A 23,803-nucleotide genomic window follows, 5' to 3' on the forward strand; every position below is an offset into this window, starting at 1 on the left:
CTGAGGCTTTTAAAAACTCCCAGCCTGGTTCATTACTCAAAACCACAATCATGGACAAGACGGCTGACCTGACTGCCATCCAGAAGGCCATCATTGACAACCTCAAGCAAAACGCTAAGACACAGAAAGAAATTCCTGTGCGAATAGGCTGTTCCCAGAGTGCTGTATCATAGCAACTCAGTGGGAAGTCTGTGGGAAGGAAAAAGTGTAGCAGGAAACGCTGCACGACCAGAAGAGGTGAGAAGGGGCGATTCTACAGTAGACCTTGGGGGATCTGTAGAAACAGTGGACTGAGTCTGGAGTAGAAACATCCAGAGCCACCGTGCACAGGCGTGTGCTGGAGATGGGCTGCAGGTGCCGCATTCCCCAGGTCAAACCACTTTTGAACCTGAAACAGCGGCAGAAGCGCCTGACCTGGGATACAGGGAAGCAGCACTGGACTGTTGCTCCGTGGTCCAAAGTACTTTTTTCAGATGAAAGCAAATTTTGCATGTCATTCGGAAATCAAGGTGCCAGAGTTTGAAGGAAGACTGGGGAGAAGGAAATGCCAAAATGCCTCAAGTCCAGTGTCAAGTACTCACTGTCAGTGATGGTCTGGGGTGCCATGTCAGCTGCTGGTGTTGGTCTACTGTGTTTTATCAAGGGCAGGGTCAATGCAGCTAGCTATCAGGAGATTTTGGAGCTCTTCATGCTTCCATCTACTGAAAAGCTTTATGGAGATGATAATTTCATTTTTCAGCACGACCTGGCACCTGCTCACAGTGCCAAAACCACTGGTAAATGGTTTACTGACAATGGCATTACTGTGCTCAATTGACCTGCCAACTCTCCTGACCTGAACCCCATAGAGAATCTGTGGGATATTGTAAAGAGGAAGTTGAGAGACACCAGACCCAACACTATGGATTAGCCTAAGGCCACTATCGAAGCATCCTGGGCCTCCGTAACCTCAGCAGTGCCACAGGCTGATTGCCTCCATGCCACGTCGCATTGAAGCAGTCATTTGAGCAAAAGTATTCCCAACCTAGTATTGGGTGCATAGCTGATATAATTAACTGAAGGTTGACTTTTTTTGTATTAAAAAACACTTTTTTTGTATTGGTCGGATGAAATATGCTAATTTTTTGAGATAGGGATTTTTGGTTTTTATGGGACTTTTTTGCCAAAATCATCAATATTAAAACAATAAAAGGCTTGAACTACTTCAGTTGTGTGTAATGAATCTAAAATATATGAAAGTCTAATGTTTATCAGTACATTACAGAAAATGATGAACTTCATCACAATATGCAAATTTTTTGAGAAGGACTTGTATAATATTCATTTATAAACAAGTGGTGGCAATAGTACATGACTCTACATAGCGTTACAAAGTAGTGACTTTTTTATTTTACAGAGGAGACTGCCAGCCCCTCAATGTTCAAATGGATTGAACGTCTCTCACTGTCAATGGCATTAAAAGCTTTATTGGCTCGACAAGCCGTTTGAATTTAAATGCTTCCTCAAAAGTCTTTACAATTTACGGAGAAAAAAAAACAACAGATAAATTGGTCAGATTTTGACCTTTTGCATTATTTATTTGAACGTGAAATAACCAACCAATTAAACATATTAGTTTCAGTGTACTTTCATAGGATTAAATGTTTAAAGCATGTGTGATGGGTAAAATATATATACTGTATATTTTTTTGTTTTCTTACGTATTCCCCGCCATAAACAGAGATTCACTGCATATAAAAAAGAAACCAGCTGTTTTACAAATACTTTAATGTCCACAATAGATTGCATCAGTTGATTCCAATTTATTTACTGTCATCAATCAGCATAGAAAAATGTCTGTTGTTCCCCAGTTCAACACTGTTCTTGGACAGGTTTGCGATCGTCCTTGCCGCACCGTTCACTCTGTCCATGCCGGCTATAGAGCGCAGAGGCGTTGCACCTCGGTTCTGGATCACCGATATCTCGTTGTTCTTCATGGCCAGGCTGCTGGTGATGGCGCTGGCGTAGCGGCTCCAAAATCCTGCGTCCACGTGCATGGCCCGGGCGGCTAGGTCAAACTTGACGGCGTCGGAGCCCAACAGGGCCATGGGGTTGTCCACCGACAGGCGTCGGCCCCGTCTGGCTGGCGCATTGTTCCACATGTGCGTGCCCATGTGAACCTGCAAAGGGATAGAGGGTAAACTGTGATTATCAAAACAAAAGACATGATCATCAGAAAGTTAGCAACTGTTAGGTGACAAATGCTCAAGGCCTGCAAACCCATTCTATCCATTTACACACATGTTGTGAAACACTCTTTTATAGTATTTCTAAGCACCTGCTTTCACGCTCTTGCCTCCACGCTCTTGCCTCCAAGAAAAGGCAGACTACGGTACAACAACAGTTGCGGAAATGAAAGGTTTCACACGCGCACTTCTCATAATAATTAGCAAAGCATTCTGACTTCAAGACCTATTTTTTCCTTACCAGAGTTTCAACTTCACTTAAAAACTGACAAGTGAAACAAAACCAAACATGGTATTTCACTTAGCAAATGTTCATTCAAATCATAATTTTGCATTATGAAAGTTAACTTCACGCTAATATAATGTGAAACACTATAGGTCTGCTAACAGAAATTAGCATTAATGTTACTATATTATACGAGGCTTTATGACAAATTTTACACTAATTCACATACAGAAAACTGAAGCAGATATATGAAAAGAAAAAAAATCAAATTATATTTAAACAGAAAAATGTTCAACACAACCAGGAATGTCATTTTGTCTAGCGAAAGTCAGGCCATGTAACATGCTATAGACAAGCTTATGGAAATTTTCATTAGCATTCTGTTAATTACTGTATAAACATTTTCAAAAGATTTTTGAAGGATCCTCCTTTTCAAAAATAGGAGAATTAAACTATCTAGACACCATACAACCAAATCATCCATCCCTAAATTTAGAGCTTGCATACGCATTGTCATGTGATGGTGTGAAGAAATTCCACAGACCACTCTAGCCACATGCCTAGTCCATAAACAAACACAGCGCCGGGTTCAGTCTCTTGCAAGCTTTTCAAATGGAGCCAAAAGCAATAATACAAACTTTTGATGTGCTACGTTCCCAAAAGAAAATAGTTCAACTGATGTTGTTGTATTTAAAGCAGTAAATCTGTTCGCAGTTTTGAGCATACTGTTACACCATTAGCAATTATACATTTCCGTGGTTTACACATTATAACCAGGCCCATGAGGGGAGACCGTAAATACTATGTGGCCTGTGATGAAAACAAGTTTGACACCCCTGGATTAAGCCTACCTTCAGGTTGCCCTTGGTGGTGAAGGCTCGGCCGCAGACAGAGCAGACGAAGGGCTTCTCGCCGGTGTGAGTGCGCTCGTGGATCTGAAGGGCGCTGGCAGAAGAGAAATTCTTTCCGCAGGCGCTGCAGTTGTGCTGCTTTGGCGCCCGACGAGGAGGTGGTGGTCCCAGCAGGGCGGCTATTCCTTGGCCGGTGACGGACGGGTAGCTGGCTGACAAGTTGATGCCGAACGCCGGGTATGGTTCCGTGTAACCGTTCACCTCTGTCTTTATCGATTTAGTTGACCCACTGGTCACCAAATGGGGGTTTCCATGGGTTCCTTTCAGTTCTAGGGCAACAAAGGCAGATGGTTCTACTTGTTCGTTCTTTACAGACGTTGGGCAAAGTTCTCGAACCTCAGTACTTTGTGCAGGCGATAGAGGCGGTGTCGCAGGGGGGCTGGTGGTTCCCAGACTTTCCATCTCTTTCTCAGTTAAAGAGCATTCAATCTGTAACTGGTCATCATAGCCATTTGTGATAAATGTATTGCTTAAAGAGCAGAGCTTCATTGTGGAGTCATTCAGATGGTTCTCCGGCAAAGATTTAGAAGGACTTTCCAGATTTTCTACCTCCTGTCCTTCTTCTATATCATCCTCTTCAAAGGAGACATCATCTGCGAGATCATTACTACTGGGACTGTCTAAGTTCTTCTCGCTCTCGGCCTCCATCTCCTGAAACCGATCCAGCACAGCCGAGTCTGGGATTTGCCCAACCATATGCATGCGGATGTGTTGCTGAAGGATGACGGCATTGGTGAATCTCTTCTGGCAAATGGGACATGAGTGTTGGACCTGTACTGGCGGGTTCTCCCTATGAACGCCCACGTGGGTCTTCAGGTTGCCCTTGGTGGTGAAGGCCCGGCCACACACCTTGCACTTGAAGGGCCTCTCACCTGTGTGAATGCGGTAGTGCATCTTCAACGCGCTCGGGCAGCTGAGGACTCGCTTGCACAAGGTGCACTGGTTGGCATCGCTTATCTGTTTGTCAATGTTCTCCACCAGCTGCTGTAGCTTTGAGGTTTCTGAGGTTTGCATAGAGTCCAAGAGGCCACCGGGGGAAATGTTTCCCGACTTTACTGGGAGAGGTGAGGAGGGAGTGGACGAGGGAGATGCTAATGTCACAGGTTCAGGTGTGATAGCAATAGATGTTTTGCTGGTTGTCTGTGTTACGGGAGTACTTCTCAGGCTCTGAATGCAGCTTAGCGGCGGGTTCACTTCTTCAGTCTTCATATTGCTAGACTGTAGCTCCTGGTCAGTGTCGGGAACTGGAGATAATCGAGCCTCACCGCCACTTTGGCATGGTGACGCACATTCACCAGAAGCCGGCTGGTACAAGGCTTGACCAGATGGCGTTACACTTAAAACCTCACTGGAAGCCTCAATGCTGGTTCTAGTGGAGGATAGTGGGAGTGCCACCGTTGCTGGCAGGGTTGCTAAGACAGGCTTGCTATCCAGCCATGAAGAGACAGCTTTTTCAGGTGGCACAGTCATTCCATAGGGAATCCCCGAGCTTGTTGGGACGTTGTCCAGATACTCTGGCACAGGGTAAGGGTTCATTTGAACTTGAGGATACTTGTCTTTGTGCCTCTGGAAGTGCACCTTCAAGTTGCCCTTGGTGGAGAAGCGGTTACCGCAGATGTTGCATTTGAAGGGCCGCTCTCCAGTGTGGGAGCGCAGGTGGATCTGCAGAGCGCTGTCGCTGCCAAACACTTTGGCACAGAAGCGACATTTATGCTTGAAGAAGGGCTCGTCGGGGCTGGGCTTTGTTTCAAATAACGATACGCCAGGCGGCTTCCCTTTCCGGTGCTTCATCATGGCTGCCAGTGGGTCAAGCGCATTGGCCGTGGCGGCGATGCTGGCTAAAGGATTAGGGAAAATGACGCTGCTGGGGGGGCTTTGAGGCAGGAGGGGTAGGCTGGCCTGCCCCAGGGCGAGAGGACCTGGGGAGCTCAGAGCCTGAGAAGTGATTGGATGGGAGCCAGAGTATGAAGGCATTAATGCAGAGATGCCGCTACAACTAGAGAGGGATTGATTTGAGTTTTCTGAGGAAGAAGCTGAAGTACAAACAACATCTCTAAAGACAGGCAGCCTGCATACAGTATGTGAGGGAAGATTTTGTGACTTTTCGGGAATAGCAGCCTGACTTTTGACGTTAGAAGGTGTATTTCCAGGAGGGGGGTATGGATTTGGCATGAGGGGCACGACTCTTGGCGGCGTGTTCAAGGTCTCCTTGTTCGGCTGCTTGTTCATGGTGGCCACTTGGCTGCAGATCTGCTCGATGAGGTGCAGCTGGTGGACTTGTTGCTGTTGCAAAGCCAGCAGGTGCTCCAGAATGACCGGGATGGCAGCTGTGGCTGACCGCCCTCCCGTGCCGCCACCCAGCCCTTGGGTGAATTGAGCAACGGCCACCCTGGTGCTGTGTAAAATCTCCAAAGTCACGTTGGTGCTCGGCAGAGCCTGCGACGTCTCTGAGGAATCTGGTGGCGGCGGGCTGGAGGCATATTGTTCCTGCGGCCCAAGTTCTACCTCCATAGCCTCGTCCAAGCTGTCGCTATCGGTGGCAGCCGACTCTCCTGCTGATTCTCCCACCAAGGAGTCATTGAATTCCACGCTGGGGACCGGCGAGGGTCCCGTCGGGGACTTGGCGGCATCGCCTTCACCGTCCCTCACAATTAATACGGAGCAATCCTCGCCGCAGGATTTCCGGTGCTCGCTCAACTCGCTCCAAGTGTAGAACTCGGCGCAGCATTGGTGGCAAACATGCGTGTCCTCACCGCAGGGAGAACTTCCTGTCCCGCTGGGGTTGTCTCTCTCCATGCCTTCCAAGGAGTCTGGCAGACAGATGAACGTCACGGGTTAAGTTATTTGTCACACTATGTGTGTGCCGAATCACAGCAATTGGCCCATTTTTCAGAAAATACCATACACGGTGCTCTCAGCTCCTTAAGACCTCATTTCTATTCCACGGGTTCCCAGACTTTTTGGGTCAGAGAAACCCTTACAGGGGAGAAATATTACCAACAATACCCTCATAACTAATCATGCCTTATTTTTTCAAGTGTTTTTTTTGTTTTTTTTTATCACACTGGCTGCAATTGACGACACTAGACGTCCAATCCATTTTGATTGCTAGCCCTCCCAGTTGAAATGAAAGCTGAAATGAATGGCACTGAAGCATGATCTTTCACTACTATTCCTTTAAATGTATTAGACGTCTATCCATATCAGTGGCAGGCAATTAGTTAATAAATGTTTCTAAGTGATAAAAATGAATGATTGATTTTGATCAAGAACATAAAATTGCTATCATCAGATGTATTTTGTCTAGATGAGACTAAAATTATATTTATTTATAGTGAACGTTTAGCAATCAAACAAATTCAAATTTTAACAAATTTACAAAATATTATTACTGTACGATTATGTGATATATACTATACTACGGTACTATTGTAATTGTGGCACCTATATTTTAGAGTGACAATGATTAATTAAATACATGTGGTCCCCGTGTTACGTCTTGTCCGCCATTTTGTCTCCAGTGTTGTTTTTTGTTTGTTTGTTTGTTTTTCAAGTCGTGTAAACAGTACCTTTTATACCTCATAGTATCTTATTTTTTATTCATTTATTTTATTAATATGACTGTTTTTCCTTTTTGGAAATGTGTATTTGATTATAATGTTGACTTTTGTTTTGTGATACATGCTTCTAATTTGGCGCAGGAGGTGTAGAGCAGGTTATACTTCCGCATACTAGTAAGAGCGCACGTACAAACAAAGAAGAATGTATTTGTGCGCATGAAGGAAAGCGCATTTGCTCCCACGAAAAAGCCGAGTGAGAGAAAGAGGGGAATGCTTATGGCTTAGCTCGCTGTCTTGCTAAGATTTAGCTCCAACGTCTTGGCGCGGACAATACAATGACGTATAATACATGTTTTTGGATAGTTATTTCGAGATTTAGGGAGTATTTCAGGGTATTTAAAGGGCTAATTCTGACGTACGCGGAAATTCGGGTTAAGTTGCTAGCATTGGAACTGAACTAAAGTTTGACGTTAAATTCGAAAAAACAAAAATTATCCGATGACTCAATTAACTGATGGGATAATCTGTAGGATATTTAATTCTAAAAATATTTGACAGCATATAATTTTGAGGACTCCCAAACTACAGCCTACTGACTCCTAAGGGTCCGTGCGCCACAGTTTGAGAACCCTTATAATCAACGATACCACTCTAACACACTTACACTGACACACACGCTTGTCCTCAGATGTTATTGATCTGCCGGAAAACACAATCAGATTCAATTACGCTATTTGACATCTCATTTGTAAATTGGGACAGATAATTAACATTGATTTCACTACTTTTTTGTTTCATTCAGTTGGAAAAACACAAAAGGAGGGCATTTTTTAACTGGAGTTTTAATAACAATTGCTTTGACCTCGACATTTCACAATTGCTAATCGACGACTTTTTGGACTTAACACTTTCTCGTATTCAATCTGTTTCGGCTTCGCGCCATTAGGAAAGCAGGCAGCAAAAAAAACAAACAAAAAAAAAACCAGCAGATGGAAAGACACAACTTGAGCTTTGCCGCACCAGCTTGTGTCCGGAAGATAAATATGAATAGATCCAAACTTGGGGATTTGGGGTATCGAAACATGCTTATTTGAATGAAAATGAAATATGTCTGCCATTTGTAGTATAATTCACACTGCCCTCCTCCTGAATTTGCACTGGGAACAGCTTGAAAAACAAAGTTCAAAGTTAATAAACTTAGCGTGCGAGTGTCCTTCCACACATGATGTGCATTGCCATGCCGGATCAGTTGGACTAACCGTTCCGCCGCTTGGAAAACGTCATTAACATAAAGCTAAATAAATAAATAAAAAGCTAAATCAATATATTCATAAGTGGGTCAGTGTGCATCCTAATGTGTTAATTATCCAGCACGGAGGTGAGATTCAAACTGAGAGTTTGACATTGTGAGGCAGATTTCTGGGTCTCTGCAGGTTTTAACAAGCCAAATTTAAGACTTTTTAAGACCATAATAAATCCAGTTCAAAGTATAAAAGACTTGTTGGAAAATTGAAAGCTCTGAATTACTTGCAAAGCATATGAATTTATTTCTCTGTTGTGAATCGAGACTTGTAAACTCTACAGCCAATGGCCGTTGGTCTCTTACCCATGGATGCAAGTTTTGTAATTCAGTTCTGTTTAAAGTTGCCTCCGCTGCTATGCTAACTAAGCTGTCAAATCACAACTGCGCGTGCACACACTGCAAATTTATAACATCATACCGGTACATAAACTTCATAATTGTATTGACGGGTCACCTCCGTCAGCCACTGCACAACGCCTTCAAGTAGGTGGCCGTCCTACAGTCCGCTTCAGTTATTCGCAGTCGGTCGCAGTTAGTCAACACATTCTGCGATCCAACGCCGGATTTAGGTTGAAAAAGTACGAAAGTTGTACCGCATACAAACAGGAAGGATTGTCTCAGGAGTGATTTGTTCGAGGATTCAAGGTAATTATTATATTTTTTGTACCATGCATGCATTTTGAAACGTGAAAAAAATCATTGGGAGAAATTAACCGCTACAGACTCATTCTTCTACATATTTACGTAAAATAAATGTTAACTGCACAGTTTTTCTGCTTTTAACCAAGAATCGAGACTGTTTTACGTCCATATCTATAAAGAATTCAGGGATTTAAGCATTTATTCACAATAATTTTCCCCGGAAAAGCTCTGTTTACATATGGCGGCCGCCACATTGACTGACAGACTAGCATCGTACTTCGTCATATTTACATATAATAAATGCAACTGCACGTTTTTTTTTGTTGCTTTTAACCAAGAATCAAGACTGTTTTATGTCCATATCAATCAAGAATTCAGGGATTTAAGCATTTATTCAGAAGAATTTTCACCAGAAAAGCTGTTTACATATGGCGGCCGCCAAATTGACTGACAGACTAGCATCGTACTTCGTCATATTTACATAAAATAAATGCGAACTGCACTTTTTTTTTGCTTTTAACCAAGAATCGAGACTGATTTATGTCCATATCTATAAAGAATTCAGGGATTTAAGTATTTATTCACAAGAATTTTCACCGGAAAAGCTCTGTTTACATATGGCGGCCGCCACATTGACTGACAGACTAGCATCGTACTTCGTCATATTTAGGTAAAATAAATGCTAACAGCCCGTTTTTTTTTTTTTTTTGCTTTTAACCAAGAATAGAGACTGTTTTATGTCCATATCTATAAAGAATTCAGGGATTTAAGCATTTATTTACAAGAATTTTCACCAGGAAAGCTATGTTTACATATGGCGGCCGCCACATTGACTGACAGACTAGCATCGTACTTCGTGATATTAACGTAAAATAAATGCTAACTGCACAGTTTTTTTTTTGCTTTTAACCAAAAAATCTAGACTATTTTTACGGCCATATCCATAAAGAATTCAGGGATTTAAGCATTAATTCACAAGAATTTTCACCGGAAAAAGCTCTTTGTCTGTGATTCCACTCGGTCAGCTTTGACGGCCACGCCAACAATGCAGGCCCCCTATTAATCGGCACCGTGCCCCGTGTCCCGTCAATATCATTATGAAGTCTACACATCTTAATTATTTTTCTTCAATCTAGTCAAATCGTTTTCTCGATTTTGTTTTCAGTGTTTAAGACTAGTTAACAGATTAACTCGTCAGATTATTCCACTTACTTTAAGTAAATATTACTATTTGTTCTTATTAAGCCCATACAAGTAAAAGTTGGTCATCATTTTTTTTTTACTTAAATCAAGAAAAAATTGCCTTAAAATCATGTTTTGAACAATACCTATTCTTGAACTAAGAACATCTGACATTTCAAAGCTTTTTTTAAGATTAATTCATTGCTCTAAATAAGTATTAAGCTTATTTTCAGCTAGCTATTTCTCATATTTCAAGAAATCTGAGTAAAATTTACTTGAAGCACTGGCAGATAATTTTACTTATTTCGAGTAAATTTACGCTGAAAAAAAAAAGGAATTCAACTAGTTTTAAGGAGGTGTGTTTTTGCAGTGCTGCATCAGCTCGCGGTGTTCGATAAATTCTGACCGGGCAGCACAGGTAGTTCCACTTTGTAGTTACGTTACAGTCTCCCCAAAAATCGAAACATTTAAAACCGATACTGGAGTTTATGCATGTTCTAAATAAAAGTAAAGTCAATAGATTTTAAAGACTTTTCACGGTCGTAATTAAGACCTTTTATGAGATTTTAGGAGAATTTTAGACATTGTAAGGTCTTAAATCACAACGTTTCATATAGTGAGGTGCGCCCCCCTGTGACCTCAGGGAACTTACTTTTTTGCCGTACTAGAATAAACTGTCATTGCACATCCACTCAGTGGGTGGCTGCGGCATTCTCATTTTCAGCAAGGCGCAGTATTCTTGAACGAAACAAGAGCATATGAAGAGCTAAGACAAGGAAATATGACGAGGCGTATGTAGCGTTTGGCTTTGACTTTTACTACAGTGCGAGACGAGGAAAGACCAGTCTGTTTACTGTGTCTAAAAATGTTTGCAACGGACAGCAGGAAGTCAAATCAATTAAGACTTAAAGACATAAGACCCCAATCACATTGTTAAGCCGAAAACGTGCCGAATATGGCCAACAATCGTCCCGCTTTGTCAGTGTTACATTAGTAAACCAGCGAGCACTGTTAGCATCATATAAGGTGGCATACCAAGTTGCTCAGTGCAAAAAAGCCCCACGCCATAGGAAAGGAGTTGATACTGCCTGCAGCTAAAAAAACACAGTCGTTTTTGTTCTAGTAATTTTGTTTATTTTGGTCAAATTATTTGACATATCGCGCTTATGAGTTAATGTTGCTAATCAATTTGAATGTAATATTATTTATTGATTTCATTAAATCTTATTTTTCAGTATTAAATGGTCAAAAAAAGTACCTCGAGTGTATTTTTATAGTTTAGATGTGATTTTTTTTTTTTGATTCAGGCAAATTGATGCGCATTAAGTACTTTTCTTATACAAACAAAACAATGTTAATAAGGTGATATTTTTTGCAAGTTGATTTATATATTTTTTCTTTAATATTAAAAAGGACAAAGCGTTATGCAGAGGTGTACTAGGGCTGTCAAGGTGTAATAATAATAGTTTTATTGACAAACTAGAAAATGCAATTTCTGGAGATGGTAGCTTTGCTTTCGCAGGTAGGGGTCATGTCCTCCTGATTTCAGGTCACTTCCTGTTGATTTGGGGACATTTCAGGGTTACTTCCTGTTGATTTGGGGACCTTTAAGAGTCACCTCCTGTTGATATTAGGTTATTTCCTGTTGATATTTTGACGTACATGGCCGTCAATGGCATCGACTTACATATGCGTCAATGGAATTCAAGTACATTGGCATATATAAAATCGACATATATGGCAGTCATTGGCATGGATGCACAAGGCCCTCAATGGCATCGACATACATGGCCGTCATTGGCAAGGACGTACATGGCTGTCAATGGCATGGACTTACTTGGGCGCCAGTTGAATGTGAATGTGCTGTAATGGAGGTTTTTCGTCAAAAATCCCAACCACCCATGTTTTTCTGCCATTGAAAATGAAGGGGAAATTTTGGCCATTAGAAATGAATGGAACGACGTACATAGCAACGGTATCCCATTAGAAACGAATGGGAACGTTTTTTAGCGAATTTCGGGGGAACCATAGAGTTTTGGAAAATTCTGTATACAACTTTTATGCCTCTTAGCTTCCTGAAACTTTGATGTATGATTTATGTGAATTACCGTAATTTTCGGACTATAAAGCGCACCTGACTATATGCCACCACCCACCAAATTTGACACAAGAATGGCATTTGTTCATAGATAAGCCGCAATGGACTATAAGCCGCAGCTGTCCTCACTGTATCATGGGATGTTTACACCAAAAGATATTAACCGGTAACACTTCATTTGACAGCGGCATCATAAGACTGTCATAGGCTAAATGAACCCCATGAAGCTTTGAACCAATTGGCTGCAAAAGTTAATTGCTTCAAGAACCTTCATTTGGCCATTACTACTCCCTTGGGGGAGACAGTCAACCTCTGCTGCCACCTGCTGTCAACATTGTTGTCGTCCAACATGCCTCCTGGCATGCACTGCAGCGCTACAGATGTAAATTGCAATCAAAATTCATGTTCTGTGCTAATTTTTTCTTCAGTTACTGTTCTGGTTATTTCAATAATTGCTAGTTATGGTATTTAGTAACACCTTATTTGACAGTGACACCATAAGACCATCATAACAATGAAATGACACTGCCATGAGCATAAATGAATGCTTATGACAGATGTCATTTTGTGTCATCAGGCAAATAATCTCACTTTTGAATGGATGAAAAAGATCCGAGTTGGACATAACTGAAGTTAGTGACATAATTTACCGGATGACACAAAATGACAACGGTCATAAGCATTTATTAATGCTCATGATAGTCTCATGTCATAATTATGACGGTCTTTTGGCTATTATAACGCCGCTGTCAAATAAAGTGTTACTTATTAACCCAAATAAATCAACAAATAAGCCAGACTGGACTATAAACCGCGGGATTCAAAAAAGGGAAAGAAGTAGTGGCTTATAGGCCGAAAATTATGGTAGATAAAAATTGTAGGGCTACATTTTGGGATTTTTTTTTTTTTAAAAAGACCCTAATTTGGCACGAACTGTCATTTTTGAGGGGTCATTCAAAAGATTCCCTCCCTCACACAAGAATTCCGGTCATTTCGGTATTTGAACAGTGTCGGTGGGACAAACGAATTTGGGATGTGAAAGTAAATAATTGACAAACACTGCCTTAAATTCAAATGATTGGGTTTAAGACTTTTTTATACTTTTTAAGACCCCGCGGATACCCTTGATTTACTAAACACGACTCCAGTATGCTGAAACATTTGAAATTGAGATGTGCAGCATATCAAAGTTTTACATGCCCTCCTGCAGTATTTTTCATGAAAAAAAAAAAAAAAACGAAAAAATTTTGAGTTAAGTAAAACTTTGGAGTTGTCTGTTTTTTAACATTTTTTGGTGAAATTACATGAAAGACCCTTCATAGACTTCACCATCAGTTGACAAGACAGCTCCCACAAACATCGCGCCACGCCTTCCCGTTGGGGGCCGACCCAGGCAGAGCATTTCGCTTTTACTGAGATAAACTCAAACACGCTGCGTTCAAACGCCGGATTTAGGTGGAAAAAGGACAAAGTTTTATGGCATACAAGCAGGCAGGAGTGTCTCAAGAGTGATTTGGTCGAGGATTCAAGGTAATTATTATATGAAATAGCCCCATGCATGCACTTTGAAATTTTGTGAAAAAAATGCATGGAAAAAAAGCTGTGTAACTTTAGCTCGAAAAAGATACGTAAAATGAATGATAACTGCCTGTTGTTTTTTGCTTTTAACCAAGAACCTAGACTGTTCTATGCTCATATCTACAGATATTCCGGGATGTGCGCATTTATTTACAAGAATTTTCTACTTAAAAAGCAACGTTGTATCCATTCACAATAGCATAAGTTTACATTCAAATGATCAGGTAATTTTCGGCCAACTGCCCGTTTTTGAGCAAAAAAGTAGTAAATTAGAAATTTCTGTGTCCATACAAAAAAAAATGGCCTTTTACGTGTTATATTTTATGTAATATTTCAATCTAAAAACGACGAGGGCCAGATAGCCAGCAAGACGTGCCTCCATGCTGAGGCAATAGTAACATCGGAATTCAACCTACAGTAAATAAGTTGTGATTGTATACAGAAAAATGCAAATTTTGCTTTTGTTGAGTAAAATTAAGATGATTCTGCATGCTTTCCTCAAGTATAAAGTTTCTGATGTGAAACTGATCTGATTTATTAGCTGTTGAAAACTTGCACTAAATAAAAAAAAAAGGTCGCTATTTCGGGCAAAAACTTATAAGTTACAAGGACGGAGGTTTTGTCTCAACATTGGTAGGGAAGATATAACAGCATAACCTGCAATGTACACTTTTTGCTGGGGACGGGACATTAATTAGACCAAACAGATTGGGTACATTTCTCAAAAATAGCTAGTTCCTACTTAAAAATTGGAAGAAAAAAAAATCATGGGCGAATGTCATTTTTCAAAATGCTTGTTCCATATAAAGTACATTTACAGTGGTTGTGGTTTTTTTTTGTTTTTTTTAAGGGAGGGGGTTAAAAAATAGGCTGCAAATAAAACCATTTTTTAAAATGATGTAGGAAATACATTTTAATTAGGGTACAAATTCACAAAATGCACAACTGAATTAACGTTAAGAGTAGAAAACGTACGGAAAGACCTCTTTAAGCAACTTTCTACTCAGGTTTTACAGGTCAGCAAGTTCACGCAGTTCAATGTAATGCTAACTCTTTCAATAGTTAATTAGTGGTGTGTTCCCCACCTCCACAACATTGACGTCTTTTTATATTACTTACAGTGGCTGCTGCTGCTGGCCGGAAAAATAAAAACTTCTAATATCCTTCTTCTTCAAAGGGGGTAGAGGAGGCGGCATATCGACATGTATTTCTGCCGGTGTTGTGTGAGTGGAGGTTCTAGTCATCATCCAATCAAACGTGTGTTTAAGGGGGAAAAAATGGACTGGCACATTCAGCAAGTGAAAAGGGTTAAATGTAAGTCCGAACATATAGAAAGTAATACATTTAATAATGGTAGGGTCAATTCTATCCTTACAACTTATGGGAAGACAATTTAAATTACCTACTGTATATAACTGAAATCCTTATATAATGCAAATAAGGTTGCTAAAAAGTCGGTGTGGACAATTTGAGCATCCTTAAAAGGAGGTGTTATGTCCCTACCGTCCCTATGCAAACCTATGCCCTTGATATGATATGTTGAATATTGCTATTGATCCTGAAAATATAGGTGATTATCTCTGCATTTAGCAATTTTTGTGCATCTAGCGTAAAATTTGAAAATTTTATAGCCATTTTTTTTTTTATAGCCAAGTTTTGTTATGCTCGCATAAAAAAGAATCAATCAGAATTTAATTGGGAACGATTTTTTATTTTTTGATGTAGCTGCTCATGGAGACTCATATATGTCTAAGTGAGGTGCCTGTTTTGTTTTGTTTTTAAGTCGCTAGCGGTTTTGATTTTGAAAACATTCGAATTTTAAGTTTTTGAAAATAGGCCCCTATACGGATCGGCCCCGTGTCCCGTCAACTGTTAGTGGAGTCTTTGGACCCTTTGAATGGAAGTTTTTCTTTTCCAAAAACAGCCTCTTAATTGCTTTTTTAATTTAAAAAAAATTGGAATATTAGAACTTTTAAAAAATGTAAACATACAAAATCCTTTTTTTTATCATTTCATCAAAAAATGCAGACATCTGCTCTTGCATTTGAATTCTTCAACTTTTCACTTCAGAACCATTGAACTAAGATTCAAACTCGGTACCTCTAGAATGTGAGGTGCCGCTGCATTCCCCATTAAACATTTCCACTCAAAAATAGCTTGAAAACGGCTTTTAAAAAGCCAATAAAGCATCCTATATGTTGCTAAACCATTAACCACTTTGCGTTTACATTTACATTTACACATTCAGCTGCTAAACCCTTGTTGACACAAGCAAATGATACACATCGATAAATCCTCCTCCAAACACCATTTGTTTGCGTTGACAAACGTTCAAAAAATAAAAAATAAAAAGACGGCTTTCCACTTTTTAAGCCTGACAATACAAGTACGCAATTAGCGGCGAGTGAAGGGAATCCATGCCAAAGTAGGGCCCTGTCAGAGGTAAACCATCAGCAGCTCACCAAGTGGGTGGTCTCAGGCAAAAAAAAAAAAAAAAAAAAACTCAACTAAAAAGGCGCTTCTTTAGGCTCACTTTGAACGATTTACTTCCAGGGAAAACAAAGGCGAGGAGATTTTTTATTTCCAGCTTTGAAATATTTATCCAAATATAATAAGACGCGTGAATGTATCGTGACCATTTCCAGCGCTGTAATTCACTCCGTAATGCAGGACAGCAGATTTATGGCTGTGTGCGGTTTTAAAAGAGGGGGCGACAGAACTATGGACAGGCTTTTCTCGGCCTCGCCGCCTGACCTTTGAACCTCTGATGTACTAAGTGTATTATGATGCGAACGACGGGGTCAAGTCACAGGCCAGCGGCACGTAAATAATAGTGGTCAACTAAAAATGAAGACATTAAAACCACAAAAGAAACTTAATGTCCTGAAATGGGTCTTATTACATTACATTTTATTTACTCAGTATTAATTCAATCCTGGCAGCGTGAAAAGGTTCAAACAACATCTGCTCGCCTCGTAGATGAATAGAATTATACGGCAATTAGAAAATAGGCGTGAGATAAAATAGGCAAGCAGCTCTGCTTATGAATATTGTTATTATTATGAGGATAATAGTGGTCATTATTATATGGAGGTCGTGAGGCAGTGTTTGTTTTGAGGACGACTCTTCACATTTATGCTCAGTTTGTAAAATGAATGAGAAAATTCAAATATGTAAATATGATAGAGAGAAGGGACAAAGGAGGGACATTTAAGCTTAACCCTCCTTTAAGTCATTGGGTGCCATTGACGGTGCTAGACGTCTAATCCGTTTTGACGTCTATCTCCGTGAATGGAAACTGAAACATGTGCGTTAGCAAAGTTTTCCCGGTTTAAATGAATTGGACATCTATCACCATTGATAGCGTGCAATGAGTTAAATAGGTTGAAAAGATCATAGAGGTCACATGACCAGTTTTTGTTCTTTTTTAAATTTAACTCATTTGATTTTAACATTGTATCAATTAATGTATTTGTAATTGAATATTTAAAAAATATGATAAGGATTAATAATTTTGAGTATAATAATTGCTAATGCGTTTTTTTTTTAAATGACCAAAAATAGTCACTCGCTACTGAAGGGTTAAAGGTCGTGTCAACTTTTACATTATTAAGTGAAGTTTATATGTCATAAAATATACTTCTTCTTTTTTTTTTTTTGAGCATAAAGTTAGCAATGTTAATTTTGAATATTTTTTTCAGAACGTTTTTTCCCCCCTCTCACTTTTGTGTAGCAAGTTAGCTAAACTTTTTCAAATTTTGGGCAAATATGTACTGTATATCTGATAAATTTACATTCCTAAGCAAACACAGAGAGAATATTATTTAATTTTTAGTTGTTTTTAGTAAATACACTGCGAGTTTAACATACATTTTAAAAAAAGATACACTACAACGGTTTATATACTGGAAATAAATAGCACGTTGCTACTACTAATATACCAAAGTAGTATTAGGGAACAAAATTAGCATAAATGTCTTATTATTATTCCAAATAGTAACTCTAATAGTTGGACTTTTTTTTGAGTAACGTACCGTCATGGCGGAGGAGGTAGAGGCCGCTCCGGGGTTCGTCCGGTCCGGCCCGGAGGTGCTGCGGCTTGGCTTGCTTGCGCCGGGACATGTCGCCGTGAGCTCGCCGCCGCCTGGGCAGCCGTCGTCGGCTCGCAGCGACTGGGAGCCGCCGAATGGGTGCGAGCGGCTTGAAATAAGCGCACACCGAAGCTGCGGAGTGGATGCCCCCCGGTGTCGATTGCGCATGTCAGTGTGATTATGAGGATGATGATAGAAAAGGGGGTGGGGGTTCCATGCTTTTAGGACCCACGCTCAGGGGGGATTGGCTACTTGTATATATGGAAATGAGGGATGACGTTCAATAACTTCCCGTTGAAAGCGAGGGTGGGCGATCAGCTGCTTTTACGCACAACTCCGAGCCAGTCCAAACGGGACGTCCTAGGGGTCCATCCGTGCCTGTAATCCGACTTTCGCGCACCTTCGTCGGAGGGAAAAGACGCTGAGGTGGCATAGTTGGAGGTCCGGAATGCTTGTCAAACTTCGATGCGAGGTTGCTGGTGTCAGGCGGCTGACTGAGCTCTCTCCTCGGCCGGTGCTTCCTCCTCCGAGGCTGTAGCATCAGTGATAGGCTGGAGGTGTGCTCGTGCTCGACCTCCCACACTTTCAGAGCCATATACACTAGGAAAGAAAGTGGAGAAACCTTGATGGGACTGCTATGAGACGAGCTTTTCACTTTGGAATTCAACGTGTTTTTATGGTTACAATCGTGTTGTCTTTCAGCATTTGTACACATCTGTGTGAATGCTGAGATAAGTATTCAAACTATGCAGCAGGTGCATCAACATATTGTTAGATGGATGGGGGAGAACGGGGTTGGTTGTCATAATTTGTACTTTTTCCAATATGAATCTTACCATCAACACGTCTTAGAATACCATAATTTTCGGACTATGAACCGCTACTTTTTTCCTTCATTTTGAGTCCTGACACTTATAATCCAATGCGGCTTATTCGTTGATTTATTTGGGTTAATAGGTAACACTTCATTTGACAGCGGCATCATAAAACTGTCATAAGACATGACATGACACTATCATGGGCATTACTGAATGCTTATGACAAAGGTCATTAAGTGCCATCTGGCAAATTATGTCACCAACTCCATTTATGTCCAGCTCGGATATTTTACATCCATTCAAAAGTGAGATAATTTGCCGGATAACACTAAATGACATTCGTGATGAGCATTCATTAATGCTCATGACAGTATCATGTCATAATTTCAGTATAATTGTCTAATGACAGTCTTATGGTGCCACTGTCAAACAAAGTGTTACCAAATACCATACCTTACAATTAATGAAACAACTGTACCAGTAACGGAATAAATAATTAGTACAGAACATGAATGTCGATTGTTATTTACATCAATAGTGCTGCAATGCATGCTAGGGGGCATGTTGAACAACAACAGCGTTGACAGCAGGTGGCAGCAGAGGTTGACTGTCTCCCCCAAAGGAGCACTGATGGCAAAATGAAGCTTCTTGAAGCAATGAAGATTCGCAGCCAATTGGTTCAAAGCTTCATGAAGATTCATTTGGTCTTATGACAGTCGTATGATGCCGCTGTCAAATAAAGTGTTACCCGATATCTTTTGGTGTAAATATACCATAATACAGTGAGAACAGCTGCGGCTTATAGTCCAGTGTGGCTTATCTATGAACAAATGCCGTTTTCGTGTCTAATTTGGTGGGTGGCGGCCAGGGCCGTGCAGATACCCATGTAGGGGCAGGAGCTCATAGATTAAAAGGGGCACATGAACAAAAATGTAATACATCTTACAACAACATAACTTCCAGTTTAACTAGCTTTACAGTATAATTGGCTGTGACTGTGACAGACTTTAATTCGGAAGGGGAACAGTGAATAGAAATCAACACTGTCATCAACACTTTCTGGCTGTGACTCAGTTTCTCTTTTCTTCCTTCAACCTCTATATCAAAACTTCCTTACTCAACTTGTTCATCTGAAAACAAACCAAATTAGATGTTCACTGAGCCACCATTAGCACAGTTTTTTTCAAAACTATTATTTCACTATTAGATAACTTGAAGATATCTTTCCAGATAATGTTGAGAAGAGAACGGACAAATATGGTTGCCTATTGAGAGTAGAGACACACGGGTCAAAACAGCCTTGGAGTGGGGGGTAATTCATTAGTAAAGTAGAAAACTATATAAGAGAAAATTACATTTTTTTTTAAATTGCCACAATAAACCTCATGTAAGAATTTTCACTACAGTATTTACTCGAATACGGTTTAATAGGGTAACACCGTTTGTTTTCATCCACCAGATGTCCTGAGACTCCTCACCACACACCCAGGTAACAGAGGAACAGTGTGCGGGGGAGTTATGCACCGGCTTAGCGGCTCACAGACGGCATTTATTCATTTGTTTAAAGGTGTTTTCGGTGTTCAAGTACTCGGCGGTGTGCCTGCACAGTCGGCCAGCACACACATACGGAAAAAAACAAAAAAAGCCCACTCAAAAAGGCCACTTTGGGCATGTCGGGGCAAAGGGGCAGGTGCTCAAGCACCCTCTGCCCCCCCCTTGCAAGTGCCAGGTGGCGGCTTATAGTCAGGTGCGCTTTATCGTCCGAAAATTACGGTAGTCATTCTTTTATTTGAGGGAAGCTTAACACATTGGCTGAGAGAGATAGATGTTCAATTCATTTCAAGTGGGAGTGTTCGTTAATTTGTTGACTTCCCACTACAAATGGATTGGACATCTAGTATCGTCACGTCAGTGGCAGACAATGAATTAAGTGGTATTCGACCAAACGATGATAGCAATTGCTTTACATTCAAGTGAGTATGCAGTCATTTAGAATTAAGTTTTTAGTTTTTAAAAAATGACAACTGTATTTGTTATAAAAAAAATATATATATATTTTTTTTAAAGTGGTATCGGTACAGTATCGGCATCGGCCAATACCACAGAGCCAGGTATCTTAATCGGTACAGGGAGGCCAAAAATGGTATTGGTGCAACCTGAGTAAAAATAATGGAGATTTTTTTTTTTTTTTTTTTAAATAATACGGATACTGAACACCGCTCTCTTGTAGTCAAGTTATAGCAAGTGCGATAGCCAACCCGTGTGACAACCGACCCCATTCACCCCTGCTAAAAGTAAAACCCTCTCTCTATGGTACACAAAGATATCACAGAATTAAATCTACTTACTTTGCAGAAAATTTGAAGGGCCTTCTACTTTCTTTAAAATACAATCAAGTACATTTGTTAAACTGATTTTCAGTGTGGTACATTTGGAATCATTACTTACCAGTCACAATACTCAAGTTTGCACTAAAATGTCACTGTCATTGCACTGCTAATGCCACAACATTGTCATAATTATCTCACTAAATAATGTTCTAAGACACGTGTCTCAATCAGGCTACTGCATTTGCGATCATTGCACAGTTACATGATACCAATTTTGCACTATTACATCAACATCTATGCACAAACTGTCATATCAAGTCAGCTTCTGCCTCGTAGTCTATTTACTGTAAATGTTCATATACGCATTGTTATACAGTGGGGCAAATAAGTATTTAGTCAACCACTAATTGTGCAAGTTCTCCCACTTGAAAATATTACAGAGGCCTGTGATCGTCAACATGGGTAAACCTCAACCATGAGAGACAGAATGTGGGGGGAAAAAAACAAAATCACATTGTTTGATTTTTAAAGAATTTATTTGAAAATCATGGTGGAAAATAAGTATTTGGTCAATACCAAAAGTTCATCTCAATACTTTGTTATGTACCCTTTGTTGGCAATAACGGAGGCCAAACGTTTTCTGTAACTCTTCACAAGCTTTTCACACACTGTTGCCGGTATTTTGGCCCGTTCCTCCATGCAGATCTCCTCTAGAGCAGTGATGTTTTGGGGCTGTCGTTGGGAAACATGGACTTTCAACTCCCTCCACAAATTTTCTATGGGGTTGAGATCTGGAGACTGGCTAGGCCACTCCAGGACCTTGAAATGCATCTCACGAAGCCACTCCTTTGTTGCCCTGGCTGTGTGTTTGGGATCATTGTCATGCTGAAAGACCCAGCCACGTCTCATCTTCAATGCCCTTGCTGATGGAAGGAGATTTTCACTCAAAGGCTACGTTCATACTACAGGTCTTAATGCACGAATCCGATTTTTTGTCATATCCGTTTTTTTGGCGTGCCCGTTCAGACTGCCTTTATCCATTGAGACCGTTCAAGTATTATGCATGCGCACTAATTCGCAGTCCGACACCCGCTAAGCAAGAAGACCCGCATGCGCAGAACCATCAAAACAAATGACAGACGTCATCCGTCATTCCAGGGATATCATATTTTGCTTTTCAAAAGGTCGACACAAATATCATACATAAATAATCCCCGTTTAGGCAAATATTCAAAGTTTATATGGATCGATAGTATGCACGCACTGTCCGTGCACGTCACACACACATACGGGCAGTTTGTCCCGACTCTCGGCCATGGAGGCAATGTTGAAATATTGCTCACTTGGAACAGAGAGAAAACTGAGCATTCTCAGGCTTATCCTCAACCCATTTTTATTTTTTATGACTGTTGTCAAGCTCAGCTCTTCCTCAAAAGCCGTGTTCACTGCAAGCTAGGCGCTAATAACGCACAGGTGCATCGCTACGGGAACGACTCTCTCGCTATTTGATGACGTAATTGCTGCATTAAATCCGATTTGCGGGACTGGACAGTACAGACCGCCGCGACAGTCTGGAAAAATGTAGCCCAGATCGGATTTAGACCACATACGAAAGTGACCCAGATCGGATTTGAAATGGTCCCGTTCTATGCGACTTGTCACGTTCAGACCGTCAAGTTAATGCCTCACTCGAGTCGGAAAAACACGAAAAAATCGGATTCGTGCATTAAGACCTGTAGTATGAACGTAGCCAAAATCTCTTGATAATGGCCCCATTCATTCTTTCTTTTACACAGATCAGTCGTCCTGGTCCCTTTAGAGAAAAACAGCCCCCAAGCATGATGTTTCCACCCCCGTGCTTCACAGTGGGTATGGTGTTCTTCGGAGGCAATTCAGTATTCTTTCTCCTCCAAACACGAGAACCTGTGTTTCTACCAAAAAGTTCTATTTTGGTTTCATCTGACCATAACACATTCTCCCAGTCCTCTTCTGGATCATCCAAGCGCTCTCTAGCGAACCGCAGACGGGCCTGGACATGTACTGGCTTCAGCAGGGGGACACGTCTGGCAGTGCAGGATTTGAGTCCCTGGCGGCGCATTGTGTTACTAATAGTAGCCTTTGTTACTGTGGTCCCAGCTCTCTGGAGGTCATTCACTAGGTCCCCCCGTGTAGTTCTGGGATTTTTGCTCACTGTTCTTGTTAATCATTTTGACGCCACGGGCTGAGATCTTGCATGGAGCCCCAGATCGAGGGAGATTATCAGTGGTCTTGTATGTCTTCCATTTTGTAATAATTGCTCCCACAGTTGATTTCTTTACACCAAGCGTTTTACCTATTGCAGATTCAGTCTTTCCAGCCTGGTGCAGGTCTATAATTTTGTCTCCGGTGTCCTTCGACAGCTCTTTGGTCTTGGCCATATTGGAGTTTACAGTGTGACTGAATGAGTTTGTGGACAGGTGTCTTTTATACCGATGATGAGTTAAAACAGGTGGCCTTAATACAGGTAACGAGTGGAGCCTCGTTAGAACTCGTTAGAAGAAGTTAGACCTCTTTGACAGCCAGAAATCTTTCTTGTTTGTAGGTGACCAAATACTTATTTTCCACTCTAATTTTTAAATAAATTCTTTAAAAATCAAACAATGTGATTTTCTGTTTGGTTTTTTTTCCCACATTCTGTCCCTCATGTCGACAATTACAGGTCTCTCTAATCTTTTCAAGTAGGAGAACTTGCACAATTGGTGGTTGATTAAATACTTATTTGCCCCACTGTATTACCACTACATCACCACTTGCTCCTAAGCTTTTGTTCACTTTATTCCCAATCTGTGTACATCTTAAC

At 40.8% G+C, this 23,803-nt stretch overlaps 1 protein-coding gene across 1 annotated transcript; it reads right to left on the bottom strand.

Annotated features, from left to right (window-relative positions):
- Window positions 1–1,597: 1,597 nt before the first annotated feature.
- On the bottom strand, window positions 1,598–18,315 carry sall3b (spalt-like transcription factor 3b). Its single transcript, XM_057828764.1, has 3 exons — window positions 17,760–18,315; window positions 3,303–6,172; window positions 1,598–2,159 (listed from the first exon to the last, which is right to left on the bottom strand). The coding sequence occupies exons 1-3, from the start codon at window positions 17,845–17,847 to the stop codon at window positions 1,803–1,805; spliced, it is 3,315 nt and encodes a 1,104-aa protein (XP_057684747.1). The 5' UTR covers window positions 17,848–18,315; the 3' UTR covers window positions 1,598–1,802.
- Window positions 18,316–23,803: the final 5,488 nt, after the last annotated feature.

The sequence above is a fragment of the Corythoichthys intestinalis genome, chromosome 22 (assembly GCF_030265065.1).
Source record: "Corythoichthys intestinalis isolate RoL2023-P3 chromosome 22, ASM3026506v1, whole genome shotgun sequence".
Lineage (NCBI taxonomy): Eukaryota > Metazoa > Chordata > Actinopteri > Syngnathiformes > Syngnathidae > Corythoichthys > Corythoichthys intestinalis.

What these genes read in the sequence shown, in the direction of transcription:
- sall3b (XM_057828764.1), bottom strand. Translation starts at nt 17,847, where the DNA reads ATGTCCCGGCGCAAGCAAGCCAAGCCGCAGCACCTCCGGGCCGGACCG. An exon ending in CTACCTCCTCCGCCATGACG is followed by an intron (nt 6,173 to 17,759) that starts GTACGTTACTCA and finishes TCTGTCTGCCAG; the next exon opens with ACTCCTTGGAAGGCATGGAG. An exon ending in CCACCAAGGGCAACCTGAAG is followed by an intron (nt 2,160 to 3,302) that starts GTAGGCTTAATC and finishes ATCCCTTTGCAG; the next exon opens with GTTCACATGGGCACGCACAT.